We start from the raw sequence: 24,248 nt of genomic DNA, 5'->3' as shown, positions 1-24,248 counted from the left end.
ATCCCTTATGCTATGGAATCAAATGAAGATGAAAACCCCTAAAAGGCCCTATTACTGTCAGAGGCTCCGTCAGTAATTTCATCAGATTTAATAATAAGAATAGTACAGTATGCTATTGTTTCATCAAAGAGATGGAGACCATAACAAAGTCCCATGGTCCTCAGTATAAGTCAACAGGGTCTGTAGCATGTTCATCATCTGATGGATCCGGAACACAAAATAAGTAAAAGACAAAATTTAACTCCATACCCCATTGAAGTAAATGGGCTTCTCTGACCCAATCTGAGCCTTTTCTTCCCAGACATAATCCATTGGGGGAAGGTTGGGAGGCCTTTATATACATTAGATAGTTGGCAGGTCCAAAATCATTAGGTTTGGCTGACATGTCCCTAACGTGTATGGCAGCTTTTTGTCTACTTATATTTCAGGGCTCCCGTCCAGTAGCATAGTCTTAGGCAGTACAGAGGTAGGATCCAAAGGCCTTTTTGCCACATAGGAAGACATTAGTATTGTAAATGGCACATGGTTGGAGATTGGGCATTGAGTTTCAAATAAGGTCTCTCTATCTTCAGGTCTACTTCCTCTTCTCTTCTGTGACATTGGTGGACAGAGCATTACTTTTGACCTACTACAATGAAGACAAGACCATCCTGGAATAGGCCATCTCTTTACAGGGGCTCCCTGGTATCTAAGTGTTCAGAAAACATTCACGGCCCCATCATTCTTTTAGCCATTAAAGGTCCCAGTTCACAGCCCCCCCATCGATCCCATCTCCTGTCAAGCAATAGCGTAGGGTGGACATACATTTAATCCCTATGAAATTGGTCCGGGTCATTTGTAAAGTCGTAAGCATCACTTTATCTGCAGGTCTGTAATGAATCTATAGAGCTAATGTGCTAACTAGTATATTGATTAACCCTGATAGAGACTCACAGGAGTCAGCATGCATTTGTGTCACCAAAGTGCTCAGCAGGCAGCATTTATCTCTGGGATAACGGTACAGTTGTTGGACAACACTGTCATGAGCATTTAGGTCAGTGCTGAACACACCGAAGAGTAATCGGAAGCGTTTCAATCTACAGTCGCTCCCTATAAGTACAATGCTTTAATATGCTGTGACTGTGTTTTTTAATTATATTTTTTATACTATTGTTCCTTAGTCTACATCAGGCCATTTGTGGCAAAATCGGTGAATGCTGGGAGTTGTAGTTTTGTGACAGCTGGATACAAATTAGTTAGACACAACTGATCAGTATGTAACCAAAGTATTGCATCTTATACAAAGCAAATAGAAAGAAATAAATACTGTAAAAGCAAAAAGGAACATAGGTGCAAAAAAAGACAGATTGGTGAAATGAAGAGAACCACAAACAATGCCGTATGTTCCTCTATTATTAGGGAATGTGACTGTTTCTGCACAGTTGATCCTAAGTGGAATAGTAAGAGCAGGTCTGACAATGTCAAGAGGGCAGCAACTGCTGAGGAGGAAAATGTGGCTCCTGCTAATGTGAAGAGCTCTGCGTTTTAGAGAGGGAAGGCGGATAAACAGTTCGGGATGATGACCATACAGTACTCATAAAATCTAGAGACAGTGTTGTTGTCCTCCCCTATTGACTTTATGGATAACTAATTAATGAAAAACACCACCACTGTAACACTGAGCCCAGTTGGAGCGACATATATATACGATATATATATATATATATATATATATATATATATATATATATACTCTGTATATATATATGTATGTTATAGTAGCCATTGAACCAACCAAGTCTCTGGACTTTCTTCCCTATCCTATATATGTATCCATTGGGAAATCTCCTAAAGGTGTAAATCTGTATATCTGTAAATTTTGGGTGACAGTTTTGTTGCAGAAATTACTGTGATTGTTCCATTCATCTGAATTTACGTGCTTAGTGCAGAAAGAACTTTTTAAACTGGAGCTTCCCTTTCAAGGGGGGATTCTCATCTCATAAAGATGGCTTCTCACTAGAGATGAGCGAACATCGAGCATGCTCGAGTCCATCCGAACTTTTGGCATTAGTTTAGCGGTGGCTGCTGAAGTTGGATAAAGCCCTAAGGCTATGTAGAAAACATGGATATAGTCATTGGCTGTATCCATGTTTTCCAGACAACCTTAGTGCTTTATCCAACTTCAGCAGCCCCAGCTAATTAAATACCAAAAGTTCGGATTCGGATGGACTCGACCCCGAACCCGGTTCGCTCATCTCTACTTCTCACCCATCCCTGAAAACAGCCGAAGCACAGGAGTTACGCAACTTTAGTAACTCCCTTTGGTTTCAATAGGTGTTGTGCAAAGGAAGTAGCCCCATTGTTTGTGAAGCTACATAAACAGCACAGCTCATAGTTTACACAACTCCCATTAAAACTAATTGGAGTTACTCAAACTACGTAACTCCTGCACCTTGGCTGTTTGGCTGCAAATGTGCAGGAGGGGGGGGCAGGAGGCCATCTTTGTGAGATAGGAATAATTCTTTAAGCTCCATTTACATACAGGAATCATTGCAATGTTAATCATGGGTTGGGTTGGGCTGGCTATACCTAATAGGTACATGGTGTCTGAACCTCCAGATTTTAATGGGTTACAGATTTTAATGGGTACACAACCCGATTTCATGAGCAAGCAAGTGCTGACCTGTCAGATCAGTGATCGCTTGCTCCTCGTTTCCTGCTTACTGTCAGCTGTCCACACACCAACAATAAGCGGGGGGGGGGGGGGGGGGCTGGGCCGCAGAGAGTTGCGGGAGGGGCTGCCCGGATGATGTTTATATCATCCGGGTAGTCCATAGGAGAGCCCGGCGGTCTGCTGCTACTGCTCCTATAACACAGAGCGACAGCAAGTAGACTGTCGCTATTATTATCTGGATTTTAGGTAATTCTTTAAATCAACGATCAGCCGGCATTGTGTTTCACAGCTTCCTCACAGATTCAATTTAACTGTGGTAAATGGATCTGGCTGGGCTGCTGTACTACAGACACCAAGAGAGCCTAACATACACCATTGACAGACACCATTGGGGTCTGTCAGGTTTTTACCTGGTGTATGCCATTGCACTGGATTTCAACCAGACAAAAAAATCCTGCTTAGTTTTTATGAATGGAGATTCCTATGCAGATCTGAACCTATCCTAATGTGCATGAGGCTCTCCTGACTCTTCTCTTATGAAAGATTTTGGGGGACAATACGCAGAAGGTCTTACTTCTGTTACCCCACATTTTAAGAGAACTGAGGATCCTTGAACAGGTAGGTGGCCATACATGTGTGATTAGGCTATCTCTATTTAAACCTATGGGAGCTAGCATAAAGGGCTGGGGGATTCACAATTTCATTATAAGTGGGAGCCCCAGAGGTGGATAGCAATAAATATCTGAGATGAGAATACCCCTTTAATACGTCAAATAAAGAGAACAGCCCCGGCTTGTAAATCCAAGAACACAACATTAAAAAGGAGCAATTTCCTCTGGCTACAATATTTTGATGTTTCTCTTCAACCTCCTAAGCACTTGTTATATGTGAGCGGCAGCAACAAGTCCCAAACTACCCAAACTTATGTCATTGTTTAGCCTGAAATATCCAACATGCACATTTTAACAGCTCCCAATTTTCATGAGCTCAACCAGATTAAACTATCCGTATCAATCTATAAATAAAGCCTGAATGGGCGCTCTGAAGTCGCAAATCATTGGATATTGTTCCAAAAAAAAATCCTATCCATTTATTTATTTGCAGAGAGCTGTCGGTGTAATTAGGTCTAAAATACCTCCGAGAGATTTCTATCCAAAGAAAGAAAAAAAAGACCCTCGGACTCCTTCAGACAGGAACCATTTTGCTTCTCCTTTACGTACGCCCCCCCATCTGTCAACAAGTGCTTGTAATTTTATTACACTGTCCTGTAGTTTATGCAGAGTTGGTATTATTTTACAGAGTTCTGTTAATGGACTGGATAAATGGAAATGCTATTTAAACTGGTCTCCAGATCCAACAAACACAGCTGCAACTGTACTTCTGTTTCTAAGCAAGCTTCTTGACCTGACCATGCGGTGCTCATGAAGCCAGTCCAAGGAGAAACCGGAGCAGGCAGCAAAGGGAAAGCATAGTAGACCGCTGGCGGCAATCAACCGTGGCTAATCATAATTCATATACACTCAGGCCTCTTTTTCTTTCATATTGCTTTTAGGCTACAAAACAAGCATGCAGCCCCTTTCACCTGGCATCTCATTTACAACCAAAGGTCAAGTAATGATTAGTATGCACAGAAGCTGCGAGGGAGGGAAAGCGAGGGGGGCCGCATCCTGTACCCACTAGGCCATTCCGAAAAGTGAGCCCACTATGGCAGCCATTCTCTACTTCATCTCAAACAGTCCTAGTTTACTCAGTTGTGAGATCCAACATATATATATATATATATATATATATATATATATATATATATATATATGTCAATATGAGGTTATCTACAAAATACTGCCAAAAAATAAAAGGTGCCCATACACCTTTAGGCTATGTTCACACTGCGTATGAGTCCGGCCGTAGTTCGTACGCCGCTGTACATGTGCGGCTGAAACTACGGGCGTGGGAAAAGTAGACATGCGGCCGGATGCGTACGAACCGCGAACATACGCCCGTAGTACAGTTATGCTTCCCTAGCTTTTTTCGTAGCGATCTGAAACAGGTCATTTACTTGGAAATCTTCGCCCAGCTCAATAAAACTCACAGAACCTTTTGGATCAAAAAATCAAGTTCAATTTGGCTGAAATAAGTATTTCGTACGGGACCGCACTGAAATCCACGGCCGCGAGTTTCAACATTTCCGTCCTCAAACAATGGCCTTGTTCATTTTTCACGGCGCCGTATACAATCCGCCCGTAAGTTCATACGTAGTGTGCATTGTGCGGGCGTATATCGTATACTTCCCAGCGAACGCATCAACCTCAAAACTACTTGCGTATATTCGCGGTTCGCACTACGGACGGAAACATACGCAGTGTGAACGTAGCCCCCGGCTTTGTTCACACAACGTAAGTTTTCTAATAATCACAGCCATTGTTGCTGATTTGCAACAACGGACGCGATTATTAGGAAATTCACATTATATGGTGCAGCAAGAAGACCTAGGAAGGGGAATGTGAGGGATGCACAACTCTATGGTATAAAAGTTATGGTATATAGGATATTATTGGAAGCACACAGGCACAACAAATATTAAAAGCTTTTTTTGTGACATTGCTCATTTAATACTTTATGGGAGCCTTATTAAAGCTCAATATCACTGTGATATTGTATGATGCTGTAGTTTATTTATTTAAAAATATAAAAAAAAATAACAAAGAATAACAGAGCAATAATACAAATAACATACAGATAATGTTTCTTCTTTAAATCTCCTATACAGTACATACAAAATGAGTCCATATAAGTAACACCCACACTTACTTATATGAACACATCCCCACACATGTGCAAAAACTAGTAAAAAAACAAACAAACAAAACACTTCTTTTAAAATAATAATAATAATAATAATAATAATAATAATAATAATAATAATAATAATAATCACTATGTGTAGTATGTATATAATTATACAAATATACAATATATATAATAATACATTGCTGTAAAGCAAGAAGCCTTGGTTTGACTCATTAGCTCTGTTACTAAACACGGATACATGTTATACTTTGAAGCATGGAGAATATAAACCATGTATTACAATGATTTTTATAGATATTGTGAGTGACGTGTTGTACAGCATTGATTTCGCCATGTTTCTAATGCGTCTTTAAAAGCAGAGATGTACATTTCGTGGATACTTGTGTTATGGTCTGATCAGCAATAACCCTTGGGCAGAGGAAATCTAACACCGCAAATACCATAGTTCTGTGCCCTCGTTGTTTGTGAACTGGATTCCCTTTAATGTACTATCCCGTACGCCACTGAAAGGCATTATGAAATATAATATTGGGGCCGGCCACACCTGATGTCAGCACATTGGAAGTCAATTACTAAGTGCATATTTCACGTCAGCTAAACTCTCTGTGATTCAGACTCAAGCAGAGCGCACTATTTCCTGACGCTTTTTGACTAAATGTCTTGCTATGTTACACTACAGTCTGTTTCTGTGCTATAGAAAGACTTAAAAGGGAACTAAAAAGAAAAAAGGCAATGAATTACAGCTGTCACTCAAAGGAGTGTTCATCCAACAGCTAATAAAGGTCTATCAGAACTAGTTATCATATGCCGCACTAAAATGGGCATGGACACTGGTAATCTGAGATCTGTAGTATACATATTGGATGTAAATGCCCCCATATACATTAAGGCTGGGTTTACACTACGTATATTTTAGTCAGTATTGTGGTCCTCATATTGCAACCAAAACTAGGAGTGGATTAAAAACACAGAAAGGATCTGTTCCCACAATGTTGAAATTGAGTGGATGGCCGCCATTTAATGGCAAATATTTGCTGTTATTTTAAAACAACGGCTGTTGTATTGAAATAATGGCCGTTATTTACTGTTATATGACGGCCATCCACTCAGTTTCAACATTGTGTGGACAGAGCCTTTCTGTGTTTTTATTCCACTCCTGGTTTTGGTTGCAATATGAGGACCACAATACTGACTGAAATATATGTAGTGTGAACCCAGCCTAAAAATGGATCTGCCAAATCTAAAATATACAGTGGGACCACTAGGCCAGCTAATGTGCATGGGGGAACCCTGACCGATTGGGGAAGAGAAGGATCAAACATTGAATTTCAACTGCCTGATCTTTTTGTTCTTGGAAAGATGAGCCAGAGGAGTCTGGCACTCGCGTATCCCCCATCCGGAGACATAATTCTCGGTGAAATGAGTATTTGTCCGACAGCTATCTAAAGTATGTGGGCACCTTAAACAAAATAATGTGTTTTTCTGGTTAGAGACAGACACTGCAATGTGTTTTTCTAATCTGTTTCGATTTCTAATTGTAATTTTTTTTAGTTATTTGTCGTACATTACTATAGGGCAGCCATATTGTCCGAGCTGAGTTTAGTGACATTCTTTACTACAAGCCTCATGGACATAGACACAATGAACATCTCCAGATCTGATTCTTTGTATGGGACACATTGGTGGGCATGCTCTGTGGCCTTATTTCACTAGGGAGGGGATGCTGAGCTGTGAGCAACAATAATTGTGTGCATCTCTGTTATCTATTTACTGGTGTCCCCTTTCATTGTCTATGGCACTTTTGTTCTTCCTGATTTCTACATACACCTTTCGGGGAATAAGCCAACTCCATATGATTTAATTTACATCGGATAATCAGCCAATCATGGCAAAATCCATAGTTTTATCCATCTTTCATCTAATGTTTATAGACACCAATACCAATAATCTGCATATAAAAATAACATATCCATGGCCATCTTTGTTTTTGGGGATTCTAAGGCACACAAGCTCTTGCACAATCCCATACACCTCTATTGCTTAGCTATATTGATGCCAGTGAACGTTCTCTTTTAACCCCCATGTGCATGGCTGCACATTAACCTTTGTCCTATATATTCAATTGTCATCATGGGCAGGAATGTAGATAAAGATCAGGGAGAAGACATGTAAAAGGTGCATCTAATATGAGCTCACCCGTGAGATATCGGACCGTTCATCTACATGAACACTTCATCTCTAAAGAATTTTGTTTGTTTTATGGACAAGAGTTTTATTCCAAGGAAATGAATGTGCTCATTGCTCCCAACAGTTCTATTATTTTACTGCTTCTGTTATTATAGGTTTTGGCACCTAAAATGCAATGTTCCTATGTTAGACACATATTAAATTAGTGATATACAACTTGCGGCTCTCTAGAAACTACTACTCCCTGCATATTCTGACACATTTGCGTCTGTCAGGACATGCTGGGGGTCGTGGATTTCCAATATAGGGTGAGGGGCGGTCATAGGATGGAGACCACTGCACTATACACTGGATTGCTACCTAATATGATCTTTTATTGTCCCCATTGTCAGAAGGTGTACCTATGGCATCTGAGGACTACAAGATCACATATATCACATATAATGACCACATATAGGTCCCCATACACTTAGGGGGACATGTATCATCCGGCGTACTGTTTAATTTCGGCGCGGAGGGTGTGTGGAGGGGGTGGAATGGGGGGCGTGGGGGGCGCAATTTATCATTTTTTCAACTAAAAGATACGCCAAAAACCTACTCCACCTTTCACCTTTTCAGCTGTGCGCACCGACACGCACAGGATTTATGTAGAGGCAGTCCGCCGGACTATGTAGAGGCAGTCCCCCTTAGACTTTTATTGTCAGTATAAGGTGTATAGGGCTCATTCTGGCCTAAGTAGCCAAGTGGGCGGTGCCCATAGTGATTGACAGTTGTCTAAGCATATACATAGAGACAGCTGTCAATAACTGAGTAAGGCCGCCCACATGACTACTTAGCCTAAAATGAGAAGATTTACAAAAATAAATAAAAAAATAAAGAATTTCTGCTTTCATATTATTTGTTAAAAACTAATATCTATCTACTGTACCTAGTAAGTCAAAGGAAGACTGTAAATGTTAACGCCATCTTACTGATAGGATGATCATCTACCCAAAATACAAAACTAATTTAATTCTTTGGTTTCCATAGTATCAATATTCACAATAATCACCAAGTGTGAACCCAATACCTATAGCACACAGTAATGAGTACTGCTGGCTCACAGCTATATACAGTCTATAAGACAATCTCACCTAAATGAGCTTCCTCACTATGGGAAACTATTTATACACAGCATGAAGAGAAAGAAGAAAAATTCTAAATGAATCCTCTGGGAGCCAATGGATAATAGCGCAATTATTCAGGCCAGTCCTCAAGGATTTCAGGCTGACTGGAGACGCAATAAGAAAATCTGCTCATTAAAATATTAATACTATTACCAAAGATTGTGGAAAATCAAAACTGCCTGTGCCAACAAAAAACTAGCTTCCATGAGCTGCACCACATTCTCCATGCCTTTTAGACACCTTTATGCTATGCTTGACAAGGGGGCGTGGCTTACTAGATAGTGGACGTGGCCGGATTGTAACAAAAAATACTTTTCATTGTACATTAAAACTAAGCTAACTAATAGAAGGTGCAAATTTAGACCAAACAGTTATTGTTAAAAATCTGGCACATTCTCAGACTATCTAGTCTTGGTTTATATACCCTTTTAGAATTGGACTGTTGTGTTTACTGGAACCCTGTATACATATTCAATATAAAGAATCTCTACCTGCATTACACAAAGAATACAACAGGTTCCTGGATATACAGGTCAGCCACAGTCTCATTTTTTATATTTTACCAATTTTATTAAATTGGTCACCATTAGAGATGAGCGAACCTGGAGCATGCTCGAGTCGATCCGAACCCGAACTTTCGGCATTTGATTAGCAGTGGCTGCTGAACTTAGATAAAGCCCTAAGGCTATGTGGAAAACATGGATATAGTCATTGGCTGTATCCATGTTTTCCAGATAACCTTAGAGCTTTGTCCAAGGTCAGCAGCCCCAGCTAATCAAATACCGAACGTTCGGGTTCGGATCGACTCGAACCCGAGCCCGGTTCGCTCATCTCTAGTCACCATCATATACCTTGTATTGTCCCTTGAAGCTAATATTGTAGTCGTAGTCCATAGAGACGGTATCAACTAGCCCATTGTAAGACATCATTGCAAATTTTGTACCAGATCTCTTTTCCCTAACTTTTGGTTCCCAACAAGCCATGCCTTCAGGATTTCAAGTGTTTTACAGCTGACTGTAAAAACTGCCCCCATATCTCCGTTCTCACTAGATAACCCACTATCTGTTTTACTGTAGACCACTTTTTCCAACGTCCCCGCCCTTGATGATGGCAGCTGTCACCACAGATACAGATGCTGGTTAATAAATGAAGCTTCCTACAGATATTCGGGTAATCAACTCTGACCAAAGAAGACGAAAATAATATTGAACCCTGAAGCATGCAGGGAAGTATACAATAAATGGTGTACTTACAGTCTGTAGAGTTTAGGAGTTCCCAGAAAAAGCAATTCGGGGAATACCTGAAGACTATTTCGATTTAAACGCCTAAAAGAGAAAAAGAAGGATAATGAAATATATATATAAAAAAAGAATGCTATAAACTGGTGGCCATAAAACTGGACAGCAACCATGCTATAGTATCAGGATTCTCCATTGCAGATTCCGCCATATTTGGGAAGCAGAATAGTGCAGCATGAAGTGCTATTCTGCTTGGTAAAATGACGGACACCATGAAGGATCCTGAAAGTCCTCATTATAAGTCAATGGGGACTGTTGGTTGTCACTGTTATCCACCATTCGTTAACACATGAAGGTAGACAGGTAACACAGTGTTCACCTAAAACACCATACATTAGCCAGGAATATATGCTGCATCCAACGCCTTCTACGTCACCCCCACCACCACCACTATGGACAAAGTAGACGACAAATCTGTGGTCGTTTGGAGACTTTGCAATGAAAGGCTATATCCTCAGCTCCTTCTGTCAGAGCGTATTTTATGCCAACAAACTCACCTCTGTAGATTTTGAAGGATTATACAGGATTGGAAAATAATATGTTCCAGAATCAGCGCCACTCCTGTCCTCAGGTTGTGTGTGATATTACAACTTGGCTCCATTCACTTCATTGGAATTGAGCTGCAATACCACACACAACTTGAGGACGAGAGTGGTGCTGTTTCTGGAAGAAATCAGGTATCTTTTTCTAATCAATGCAATATATGGAAGTATGAACAATAACAATAATAATAATATGAACTGAAAAATTCACACTTCATAACATGCAATTACTGAAAATAGCATCATCTATTCACCTAATAGTATGGCAATACAGTCAGAGAACTGATGACATTTTATTGGAATCCACCTCTCTTCTCCAATACAGACTGAGGAAATCCTTCTGAAGTGTCCCCTGCTCCATGCCAGATCTATGAATTATTGGAGCCCTATCCCAGCAGAACAATGCATGCTGTAGAAATGCCAGGAATGTCGGCTAGGAATTTTGCCCCCAGCTAAACAATGAATAAAATTAAAAGTAGAGGGCAACAAGAGGAGGCAAGAGTGATAGCACATTGCCTGGATAAACTACTTCATCCCAATCTGGGCTGTAAGGAGAACCCAGCAAACGCTGTCGAGGAGGGATACGAACAAAAATAGACATGGGAAAAATAAACAGCCTCTCTGGCTGGGAATTTGTGAAAAGGTCTGGAAAGAGTTTCTCACCATCATTTCAAATTAATGTCCACAGAAGGAGTTCTACTAGTCTCCATGGCGTAGTGTGCTATACGCTGCAAACTTTACAGGGCGCCTCTGATTGATGCTAATGGGTCGAGCAAAATTAATTTACTGAGTGAGCCTGCCAGCATTACATTGCATCACTAAGATATATAGATGTTAGAGGCTACTAGAGCATATCAGGTGGTATATGATGGATAGATAGATAGATAGATAGATAGATAGATAGATAGATAGGAGAAAGATAGATAGATAGATAGATAGATAGATAGATAGAGATAAATGTAGAAAAGTCCACAGCACTCCAGATGTATGCCAAAATCGTGAGGTGGTTTATTCAAAAGAACATGTAGAAATTAACAGCAAACACAAGCGCGACGTTTCGGTGGCCCATGCCACCATTTTCAAGCTAGATACACAGATCACTAATTTATCAAACTGGTGTAAAGTAGAATTGTCTTAGTTGCCCCTAGCAACCAATCAGATTCCACTTTTCATTCCTCACAGACTATTTGGAAAATGAAAGGTGGAATCTGATTGGTTGCTAGGGGCAACTTGGGCCTGTTTCACTTTACACTAAGTTTGATAAATCTCCCCCTTCATAACCCTATTACACATACTGTCCACCTACTTTTGGACCACCTTGTAGATTATGGAAATAAGTATAAATAGGAACTAAATCACAGAAATATTAGATCGAGAGAGAGAGATAATACATACAGTATGTAATAGCTGTATTATAGATAGATGATAGATAGATAGATAGATAGATAGATAGATAGGAGATAGATAGGAGATAGATAGATAGATAGATAGATAGATAGATAGATAGATAGATAGATAGATGTTCAGGTTCGGATCGACTCGAGCATGCTCGAGGTTCGCTCATCTCTAATTAGAACATATCGGTCCTATTCACAAGGTTACAATCCACACTCAGGTTTTTGGAAATCATCACATGCTGATAATATAAGAACTGTTACTGTTTTGAAGAAATGGTATAATAAGATGAATTCGTCTTATTGATTCTTTTCATGGACATATAACTGTAAGGAAATCTTAAGCAGGATTCCTGTTTTTTTGCTGTGGAAACACCCAGAAACAGTCATTTTTGCTATTGATTCTATGACCTCCTATTGGTTCTTTGGTGCACAATGGCTTGCAGACAATTCAATAATGTCCACGTATGTGTTCTAATATTTGATAGACCCTTGAAATAGATTTCTTTTATTAGAGTACCAAAATATTTATATAAAAAAAAAAAATTGGTCCTATTGCAGCCTTTGTTAGTCGAATTCAATTATAAAAAGTTAAGAGCCGCTTGCCTTTTCACTTGGGAATATAAGCAAGGTCTTTTTTCTGCAACCTATGTTTAGAGAGTGCATGAAAAGAACTATATTTGTAATGTATCTCTAGGTTGCCTTAGAAATGGTTCTGAATTCCAGGGTCCCAAGGAGATGAATTGGTTGTCAGATAACAATGTACCTCCATCAGATGGACTTGGCAGCTGTAAACAAAAGGGATTCTTTCGACTTTTCCTCACAAATATGAAATATTTACTCTCGGCCAACAGCTGGGGACTGCTATAAAAGAACTGTTCATATAGAACTTGGTATCCATTCAAAAAACCAAAATCTTCTGTCCTCCTTTTCACAGTTCTCAGACATTGACTTCTTAAAGAGATCTAAGTGGACTTCGGCACAAAGAGAAAGACAACCCATGATGTTACGGGCTCAGCATGGTTACAATGGTAATAATTTAACGTGTAAAACGGATCCTATAGTGTAATATCGGATTCTTCCTTTCGAGATGAAGGAAAAAAACAGGGTCAATAGGTGTAAGAAAGGTTTTTAGCCCAAAACAGAAGGGAAATGATAAGTAACTTTATTGGTGTACTGTGTAGACCAGATGGTGGCCTCCAATCATTGGTATAGGAATCACATTTTGCAGTACCGAAATAAGGGGATTAGAACCAGATCACTGGTAGTAAAAAGACCATACAATTTAAACCAGGTGAAGAATCCCAATGCCTTTGGCTCCTAGGTCAAGATCATGTACACACACTGGGAAATGCTGGTTTTCACAGAGTAACATGGTTGGTCAAAAGGAGATTTAAAGGTGGCCATATACTTTCAATAGATATTTGCCGAAACGGACAGTTGCCTTTCCCGATATCTCCATATACATGAATGTTTGGCATGGCCTCAATTCTCTATGGAGAGACAAGGGGTAAGCTGCTGCCAGAAAGCTCTGGAGCAGCTTATCTCTTCAAGAACAGTAGCAGTCAGGCAGTCCAATGGTCTCTGGCTGTATCCATGTTTTCCTGGACTCCCTAGGTCTGCATCCAAATTTTTCAGCCAACAGTATCCAAATTCCAAACAATCGGACTCCAGCTCAAGTTGCGCTCCTCTCTAACAGTAACGTTTGAACTTCCTTTACACATTAGGTTAATGTTGGCATTACATAATCAGTGACGTCCACCATAAATATATCCACCAAGAATCTTAAGTGTGGTTTCCATCCAGCTATTTAGCAGTGGCAGATAACCAGGGAAAACAAGACTGAACATTTCTATTTCATTATGCACAATTCTTTAATTCAGCTTGGAGAAAAGCTTCCATCGGAAGGGTCTCATAGTGACTTGTCTTCTCCCCATTGAAATAAACATGTACAGCTGACTAGTTTTTGGCTGACAGCTACCTTATGCCTGTGGACAGCTTTACCTTTGTGCGTGTGAATTCTATCACCAGCTATTGTTTTTCTTGTGTTTTTTATAAGCTTTCTACTTAGGTTTCCGACCACTTTTGAGTCACCTACTGTTTCTTCGAATGGATCACCAATAAACAGCTAAAACAACCATCCCCACGATGTGTGGTCAATGTATGATCCCTTACGCCTAGTATGAAAAAGAAGAGAATAAAATACTTATACGTAACAAGAACGTATAAAACACTGTACTCTATTCCATAAACAGCTGGAAAGCAACAGGTTCCCCGTGTAAGAAAACAGATGGAAAAGACTCTCAGGTCAGTGCAGTAATAAAGATACTTGTGAGGAGAATGTAAGGGTTAGAATTGCTGGCAGACATTGTCCAGGCCATTTTACTTGACTGACCTGCCTATGTGTGAAACACATGAGAAAGTGCTGGAGGCTTAACGCTGAACAGTACAATAAGGGCAGCAGGAGATATGCCGCATATGAAGAAGGACGATGCACCTTCACAAATTCTAATTTCCTGACAACACGCCTGCCTCATGAACTGTAAAATGTATGAAAAAAAAAAAACAATACTGGGGAACAGACTATAAGGAGACGATCAGAGAAAGGCTCAAGGGTTATTGGGGAAGTGATGCAGAACAACTCATATTCGGAGTTGCTTTAAGAACTGAAATCTTAATGTATTAAAGTGATATAAGCCTAAAACTATGTGATGATGCTCACTACAATTACTTAATTCAGCGTCACTGTACCAAGATGTCTACATATAGAAATTAACTGAAAATATATGTTAAAGTTTTCCTGCATTAGATCATAGGGCACACTATCAGTTACATCAAAGTCGGGTATAGTAATTCATCCTCATTCTCTATGTCTGGTATACCAGACATAGCCTGTGGATAAAAGTGGCAATGTTTCTGGAAAAAATAGACCTTTCTTTTCTCCAGACAACCCCTTTAACATTTTAATAGACAGGGCTTTCTCTTTGATGTCCTTGTGGACACTGAAAGTCATCATAAAGTTCATGATGTCCTGTCCCATCATTGTAGCCAGGAGCAGTGGCAGCTATAAAATGGTGGACCTTTTAACTGGTTCTGACAGCTTGGCTTCCACATAAAGTTGACCCTCTTGACCCTTCAAAATAGGTCAAAATTAGTGATGTCACTTAATAATATGGCTGGACTGCTAGTCCTGCCAAAGAGTTGTACAGTGTTAACCCATAAACCAGCCATAACCTTCTTATACTTTTAGGTCGAATTCTTGGTAGGCTAATAACTATTCCTCTAAGTAAGTATGTCTTCTCAATGGGGAAATGGGAGCAAGCCACTGCCAGCCATCTCCAGCAGTTGTTGTCGCCATTAGAACAAAATGATTGAGCATGTTGTAATCCATTTGTTCAATTATTCTATGGCTTGATAGCAGAAGTAGTGTGGATCCCATGTACAATGGATGGTCTACCTGATTGAAACTTTCAAGTTCAACCATTAGGCTGCGTTCACACTACGTATATTTCAGCCAGTATATGTATATTTCAGTCAGTATATTTCAGTCAGTATTGCAACCAAAACCAGGAGTGGATTAAAAACACAGAAAGGCTCTGTTCACACAATGTTGAAATTGAGTGGATGGCCGCTATTTAATGGAAAATATTGGCAGTTATATTGAAATAATGGCAGTTATTTACTGTTATATGGCGGCCATCCACTCAATTTCACCATTGTGTAAACAGATCCTTTATGTGTTTTTAATCCACCCCTGGTTTTGGTTGCAATACTGACTGAAATATACTGACTGAAATATACGTAGTGTGAACACAGCCTAAATCTAATATGAATCCCAAGAACTAGAAGGAAACAGCTATAGACCAAAAAAGTAACAAGGTAAACCATCCTCATCAGACCTGTGCAAACATCAGACATGGGGCCTTTTACAAAGGCCGATTATCAGTTGAATGACTGTTCGTAGGAACATAATTGACCCATGTAAAAGGGCCAACAGTCGGCTGTCAAATGAGAAATGTTGTGTGATCCTACCACTTACTCAAGCCAAAAAATCAATGGTTAGTCGACTGCACGTTGCCATGTGTAAATGGGGGATGTGAAGCCAACAGTGACGAAAGTAAAGAGCTGCAAGAACTATTAAGAACTCATTTGCTAGACCCTATCTGTTCGATGATTAACCCATGTGTAAAGCTCCATAAACAGGCAGAGATCTACTAGATCAACATTCGTATTGAAAACACATCAGCCCATCTAAAAGGGGGCAAATTCATAAGTCAATTACTTGTTTTTGTTTTCTCATGTAAATTAACCTGTTCATCGGAAGACAAAGTGAACAGATTATCTATTGGTAGATAAACCGCCCAGACACATCTATACCTACAGCACAAGCTAGAGAGATATGGGCTCTCAGCTGCTCTGAACAGACCGAGTCTCACACAACAAACGGTTCAAAGCTAACATGACAAATTTCCCCTCAAGCATAAAACACCCCTATGTGAGACGCTGTATTTTGAAAACTAAAAGTTTAAAGAATTTACCACACAGATTGTTGTGTGAACAATGAATGAAAAGACTATTTTTTTTTTAGTTCCAGTGTATTGTGGGTCTATGCTTCACTATTAGTGATGCAAATCTGGCATACAAGGGTAAAAACAATTAATTTGTATACTGATAGCAAAAAAAAAAAAAAAAGAAGAAGCAAAAAACGACAAAGCAGTAAATTTTTTGTTTGTTTCTTTAAAGTAGAATTAGGGCAAAGCTTACAATAAGGTCTAATTTTATGGTTATAAACAAAACAAATATTGAACCAAAATCTGGTTTTTCTTTTTGAATATTCATTTAGTTTAGTGCCCCCAAAAAACTGTTTCTAATTTCTTAAATGGATTTGCACTGTTATTTTTACTTGACCCTTAGCCACAGAATAAGGAACAAGTATGAGATTGCAGGGGGGGGGGGGGGAAGGGGGGTCCGACCTCTGGGGCCCCCCCAAGAATCTCCAGAATGGCACCCCAATTGCTTTGTTTTGAAAGGAGCCGCAGGTCAGCATGTGACCCACCACCCCATGTATTCTCTAGGGGGCATAGTCCAGTGCTTTACTTAGCTACCTCTATTGGCTCCATGGAGAATGAATGGATCTGAGAGTCACATGTCAACCCACAGCTCCATTAAAACCATTAGAGTTGGGCCAGCATGCAAGAGATCCCTGGCTGGGCCCAGAGGTCAGACTCCCCATGACGTCATGCTTGTTCCCTATCCTGTGGATTGGAGTCAACAAAAAATAACTTATCAATCCCCTTTATTCTTTGTGCAAGCATATGATCCACATGGTGTGTATTATGGGGTTATTTCTCACATTTATAAGGGAGGCAATCTTTATAACACAGCTGCCAATGGAAAATCTGGACTTTAACAGGTAAAATGGCATAAGAATTCGCATAAATTTGGAGGCATAATGAGGTACAGTAAAGCCCCACTAAAGTCAATAGGAGTTCTATTATGTTTCTACACAACTCAGAGGTTGCAAAGGGCCCAGAAATTTTTTCAAAAAATTTGAATGACTTTCCATGCACAGAATATATTTTTAAAGCTTTAACCTTTCTTTCCTTCAGTCAGCTAAAATAACATAACCAAATGGTAAAGTAAAAATGGTCCTCAGAAACACATGAAAACAAACACTAGACTGCCGCCCATGTTAGCCTTTTTATACAAACACTATCTTTTCAGTAATCACACTCTACTGTCATTTACGGCTCTTATCTGGGACACGGCAGGAATGTCTAAAATTAAACATGGTTGTAATGATGTCATCGCCCAAAACACTAGGGAAAAAGAAAGACAACACATCTCTGATAACACGCCAAGGATCTCGACCTTATTATATAACAATCACAGATAAATGAACTGGATTAAAGGATTTTTTTTCATTAAAAGTATAATCTGAGGCATAGGAATTTTGTATATAGCAAAAGGACGAAAAGTGATAAAAGTGGGGACCAGACTAGCCTACCAAGGTTGATTATATTATCTGGCACCACTAGAAAGACATGGGGGACCTCTAGTCTTTTCAATTATTTTTCCATTATGTCTAAACCTGGCCACTCGAGAAGAACAAGCACTCAATAGCTATATTCCCTACCTATTTTATATAGGTAGGGAATACCTATTTCCCCATTACACTCATACATATCAAAATAGTCATCAACAACACCAAAGAATAAACTTCCTTTAAATGTAGGACCATATACACTAAAATTACATTTTTAACACAACCGACTTCTTTCGAAACCATTATCCATTGTTAAATTCTACCCAGCAAATGATCATTTTGGTCGAACTCATTAATTTTTTTCAACTTTAGACTAAGGTGTATGCTTACTTGGTATAGCCAAGGATGGAGATGGAGCTGCCACCATTGGTGGTGCTCTACTCTTTTACCATGGAACTGGGCTATCAGAGTAGGGCATAATGAAAAGTAATGTCTACTGCTGGATTCCCTGAAAGTACAGTACTGTAGTGAGTGGTGATGCACACAGTAGCGTGTGCATTGCTGCTCACTTTATATTATCTTGGTTGGATGGGAGAGTGCCCAACCCAACAAATGTGCTACAGTAATGATGAACACTGTATGCATCTCTGCTCACGTATACATGTCTATACAGTATCACACCTCCTAATTATTGAGAGGCATCAGGTGGGAACAAGGACTGCAGTACCATAAAACTGTATCACCACAATTTGTTTGGTAGCTACTAGAGATGAACGCAACTGAGCGTGCTCAAGTCCGATCGTTTGGCATTTGATTACCGGTGGCTGAAGAAAGTTGGATGCAACCCTATGAAGTCAGAGTAAAACATGGGTACAGCCATGTTTTCCGGAACTCCCTAGGGCCGCATCCAACTTCTTCAGCAACCAGTATTCAATTGTCAAACAATCGGAGCTGCTCAGTTGCGCTCATCTCTAGTGGCTACATCTTTATTTCAATTATCTCTCAGCAAACAAAGAATTAAGAATGTCGAAATCCAACACAACCTTCCTAATCTCTCACAATATTAGGGAAGCTCCCACAGGCATCAAAACCAGTTAACCAGACCTGATCCTTTATGGCAGAAACTGCCAAAATCTAACATGTTTAGGGACTGTGAGATGCCCTCGTGGAGACACATCAGACTTACTAATGTCTCTAGTGAAAGTCGATTAAAACTTTTGGAAATAATGCTGTTAAATTTATCATAACCCTGATGGCCTCCATTAAAAGTCAGGATTTGTCCGCATCCATTTAGAAATGGATCAGATATAGTTGTCATATAATATATATATTACAATCCTAGTGCATCTACATGGGCCAGCTATTATTTCCATTGTTCATTATCATTCACATTGGACCCATAATCACTGGTTTAAGCCAAATGAGAGGATGTAAATAAACCGGCTAATCCAGTTTCCCTGCCTAGTTTCTATTAATTAAGCAGGACAATTTCCTGGAAGACTGATTCCAACCATGCTAGCTGTTTAGGTTTATAGAATGCCTACTGATAGCTCCTAATTATATGGTAAAAGTACTGGCATATGAAACAAATAATAAGCCTTAATATTTTGCACACCATTTCCTAACTAAGTTAACTAAGGAAAAAAATTGTAAAAAAAAAAATCATTCAAGACTAAAATGTCCTTCCTACAGGAAAACTAGAAAGTACTTGGCTGTCCTAGCTTCCGTCAGGTCTCTTTTTACACTCTTACATACTGGGGACTTCCAACTTCTAAATTTAAACTTTCTGATTCAGCAGTTAGGAAGCCTGATGATTTTATACACAAATTTTGAATTTCCACTTGGATTATTTAATCTCTGTATTTAAGTCAAAGCAAAAATAAAAACAAAAAATACTCACAGTCTATCCAGTTCTTTCAAATCTTGAAATGCTCCCCTTTCAATAGTACTAATCTTGTTCTCCATAAGCTGCCTGTAAAAAAACGAAAGCGAGGATGTGGTTTAATACACCACTAGTCAGCAAAACATTAACATGACATCAGTCTTCATTCAGTGACAAAGGCCTAAACGGGATTATTTCACACGTTTATCACTTCCCACAATCCAACTCCAAAATGAGGTGTTATGTAACTAATCAAATTAAGAAAAAAATTCTAATAATTTTCTCCAGTTATTATTTTTGAAAATTTCTGAAAACAAAAATGCATAATAAAAGCTGAAAAAAACTGTTTAAAATAAATAAAAAAGTAAATGTTAAACTACTACAATGACCATATAAATTGTACTATGGATAGTATAACTACTGCACATTTAAAGTTGTGGTAATGATAGTTGAAACGGTTTTAAAAAACTTTTCTTTGGTGGAATGTCAAAACTTTTAATAAACTCCTCCAAAAGTTTTATAAAACAAAGATAAAAAAAAAATCAAAAAGTATGAAAGTGTTACATACATGAAGGATCTGGGATATCTAATATGTCAACACTTATCATATTTCAATTTAAGAGGAATTCATACCAGTTTTTTTTTAATTGAAAACAATAGTCAGTGGAGATAACACTGAGCAGAAGACCTTTCAGTTCTGCGAAAGTGTTAGAACACATTGACAATTACAACTAATTGCTTGCAGATGAAAGTTGTTATGTTAATAATATGTATAACTAAATCCTTCAAGCTGCCTCTATTTCTGCGCATTTTCCAGAAACTCACGCCATATTTTCTTTTTTTTTTTTTTTTACAATATTAATTTTTTATTAAGAATTTTTTTGTGTGTTTAGAAGTATTTATGTCTTTTATGATGTGCAACAAACATGTGTAAAAGTTATTTGACTGTATAAAAAAAAATTATTTGGTAACTGCACAATTTTAAAGAAATACACATGAGAATATAAAATACTTACAAGACACGTAAATGCCGCAGACCCGCAAAATCTGTCTTGGTGATTCTTGTAATATTATTTCCATTTAAATCACTATGAAAAATGCAAAAAATAGAGTATTACTCAGCATATACATTTTACTAATGCATGATAAAAAAAAAAAATTTAAGTCAAAAGCAAGCTAAAACTTTACTGGCAGCAGATCAGCAGTATCTTGAATGATAACAACGTTCCAAACTTCACCTGATAAAACAACACATTTATAAGCCTTATCTCAAAGAAGGCTCCAAAAGTGTCTGATAGGGTGACTTTGAGAGAAAAAAAAGGGAACATCATAAAATAATTTTAGTTGGACTTTAAACAAATGTCAACAGGACAGATAAACCTTTGAAGAACAAAAATATTTCCAAAATAATGTATGAAAATTTCACAAAAAGTTGGCATCCTTCTACAGCAATAAAAAATATTTTGAATAATTTCAGGAAAAACACAGAAGGAAGGCTGCTTATAGGATATAGTGGCCTGATTTCCTAATGCAAACATGGCTGGGTTTAAAAAAAAAAAAAAAAAAAATCAAGTCTTTGAACTTAAAAAGTTTCTTCACTATGCAGAAGTTTAACTCTTGGGATATTTTAAAGGAAATCACCAGCACACTGCTTAAATTAGATAATATGTGTTATTTTAACACTTATGCACCGTCTACATAGTAACACTTTACCTAGTATCTCAGTTCACCATCTCAAATTAACCTTGCCCTCAAGTGGGCCGCTGCAACTAGACTGAATTCCAAATTAACTCCCTTGTCAAAACAAACTTTTCCAAACATTTATTTATTTTTTTAAATTGAAAAACTTTTTGGCCATCTGCTTCGGAGTTTCTTATAATTCTTTCTCGAAACTGCAATCATTACACATGAAAGCATCACAATGGATATAAGCAATTTCAATCATCTGTATATTGCATTGGAAATTAACCCTTTTTATGGGCATTGACTGTCATTAAACATGCCTGAATGAGATGTAAGACTACTGACTGGTCTGCACTACACAGAAGCCTTTAACAAACAGAAAAAAAAAGTTTAGAAGTGGGAAACTTCCCCAGACAATAGCAGGCATGACATATGCACAATATTATTACAATATTATTCAGAGATTCTATCTACATGTCAAGACGTTTAATGCAATATTTGCCTAAACTTTGGCTTGTCAACATCTTAAGAAGGGGTAGGATTCCACAGGAGTCTACTGAATTGATTTAGCCTTCATTTTGACAGAATAGCTGGAAATTCAGAGTTTAATATCAGGTGTATGTATGCTGGCTGAGGTATACGTTGGTTTATTAAGGGGAAAAAAATTCAAAAATTTCAAAAATTTTATCTAACCGTAAGAATTCCACTTTTAAATTTCTAGTGGAACTGACAACCTTCTGACAGACCAGAGAGAACTTTTTTTTCTTCTTATACTCAGCTAGTTATTAGTATATTAATCATGGCCAAAAAAAGTGGCATTCCCACAGCCAAGGCAAGTGATGCTGATAAAGCGGACACTTTCTCATTCCCATGATTGACGTCACCCACGCTGTGTAATGTACTCTGCTCTTGTGAGATTTAAGTGCTCTAGTAATGTCTTGTAGGCAAAGCCAATGCTTGAAGGATTTACATCTGTGCACACTGGGAAACTGTTTCAGGATGAATGATCCTGCGTCCCATGGCTGGAAAGAAGTGGTGCCACCGCGAAGAGAGAGAGGGCTATTGCGCCATTTGTTATAGTCGATCATGCATAAATATTGATGATGCTGGAGCTTGAAAACTGCTCGGACTGTGGAGCATTGGTGAGGAAAGCATGGTCCACTGAAGGGAGGAATTACAATTGCTGGCAAATCGAGCATGGCACTTGCCTAATAAAGTCTCCTATATTAACACTATATCCTCATGTATTAGGTGACAGTAGGGGAATCAGATGCCTTCCCTGGCTACATGCTTATAATGAAGGTTAGATTGAAAGGCATTACATGTATAAGCGTCTGTATGTTCCCCAGGGACGTAGGTTTTATAAGGGGTCTCTCCTTTCCTTCCAAAACCCCCCAAACACCTTAACAAGTTAATAAAATTGTCCAAGATGCCAGTGATTACATTCTGGGTACTGCACTTACATATATGTTGGCGATATGCGAATAACTCCTAATACTAATAATAATATAGAAGGGATATATATATATATAAATATATATACTCACAGTCGTTCGGTATTCCTGGGAATGTTGCGTGGCACACTGCGCAGAGCGAGCCCATGACAGTCCACCGTCGTTCCGGTACAAGTGCATTGAGCCGGGCACGGCTGAGGTGCCACTTCACTCAGGATCACCAACACTAACCCCACAGAGATGGACAGCTTCCAGAAACCAATGCCACACATTTTCTTCTTCACAAATCCAGATAACATTTGGTAATATAAAAAAAATAAAAATAAAATAATAATAAAAAAACCACAAAATGCCAAAAACTTAGAAGACGGCTTAAAAAAAAAAAAAAAAATGTTAAGTGTTTTTTACGAGGATGCCAAGAAACTTGTTTTAGTCACAAGTTTAAAGGTGGCACAGTGCTTGCTTATCCAAAATGCATGGCTTGTGCACGTATCATGGCTAGAGCCAAAAAGCAACTTCTCTCCTTTTTTTTTTTTCCTGAGCTTTTATATTCCCGTCAGTGGACACAGGGTTGAATGTGAATTGTGCCTTCAGCAGCCAGAGCAATCCTCCAGGCAGTGAATGAATTTCTGCATCTCCGCCAGACTCACTGTTGTGCCCCTGTATTACTCTGATATCCTTAGGCTTGGTGTGTGCAGTTGGTGCCAGGCTGGTATCTGTGCACAGTAAGTTAGTTTCATTGACTGCATAGCATGTCACTCCAGCCTTGTGTATATACAGAGCATACACTATGCATGCTGCCTCCCTGAGCCTGTCTGCTAACTAACTGCACATTGCAGCCTCACAGAGAGGAGGAGGTTCTAAACAAACACACTGCTCTTAAAGGCACAGCACCTTACACCAGGCACTTGCAAATCCAATAGCATAGTCCCACTTAAACACACAAAACCACATTTCTTTGGAGATGAATGCCTCCTACAGGGCTGCAATGCAATCCGTCACCACCATGGGAAGATCCTTTCTATTGAAAGCACAGGAGGGTTTGGGGAGGGGGGAGCTCTGATAGGGAGCAGACTTGGAGGCAGAGTCTAACTCATTTTATTATGCCTGGCTGTTCACCATATTATCCATCTGCCACTCCAAAGTCAACAATGATAGGTCTGCTTGTGATGAAGCCTTCTGCAGATCCTGATCA

General features: G+C 38.9%; 1 protein-coding gene across 1 annotated transcript in view; it reads right to left on the bottom strand.

Annotated features, from left to right (window-relative positions):
• SLIT2 (slit guidance ligand 2) overlaps positions 1-23,938 on the bottom strand; it is a 221,566-nt gene extending 197,628 nt beyond the window's left edge. The window contains exons 1-4 of the mRNA XM_069977458.1: positions 23,147-23,938; positions 20,933-21,004; positions 19,935-20,006; positions 10,068-10,139 (exon numbers count right to left, since the gene is read on the bottom strand). Coding sequence (XP_069833559.1) covers positions 10,068-10,139; positions 19,935-20,006; positions 20,933-21,004; positions 23,147-23,352 — 422 coding nt within the window. The 5' untranslated portion in view covers positions 23,353-23,938. The remainder of the gene's footprint in view (positions 1-10,067; positions 10,140-19,934; positions 20,007-20,932; positions 21,005-23,146) is intronic.
• Positions 23,939-24,248: the final 310 nt, after the last annotated feature.

This window comes from Dendropsophus ebraccatus, chromosome 7 (assembly GCF_027789765.1).
Source record: "Dendropsophus ebraccatus isolate aDenEbr1 chromosome 7, aDenEbr1.pat, whole genome shotgun sequence".
Lineage (NCBI taxonomy): Eukaryota > Metazoa > Chordata > Amphibia > Anura > Hylidae > Dendropsophus > Dendropsophus ebraccatus.
Note: the sequence above shows the minus strand (reverse complement) of the source record. Positions and strands in the feature narration are given on the sequence as shown.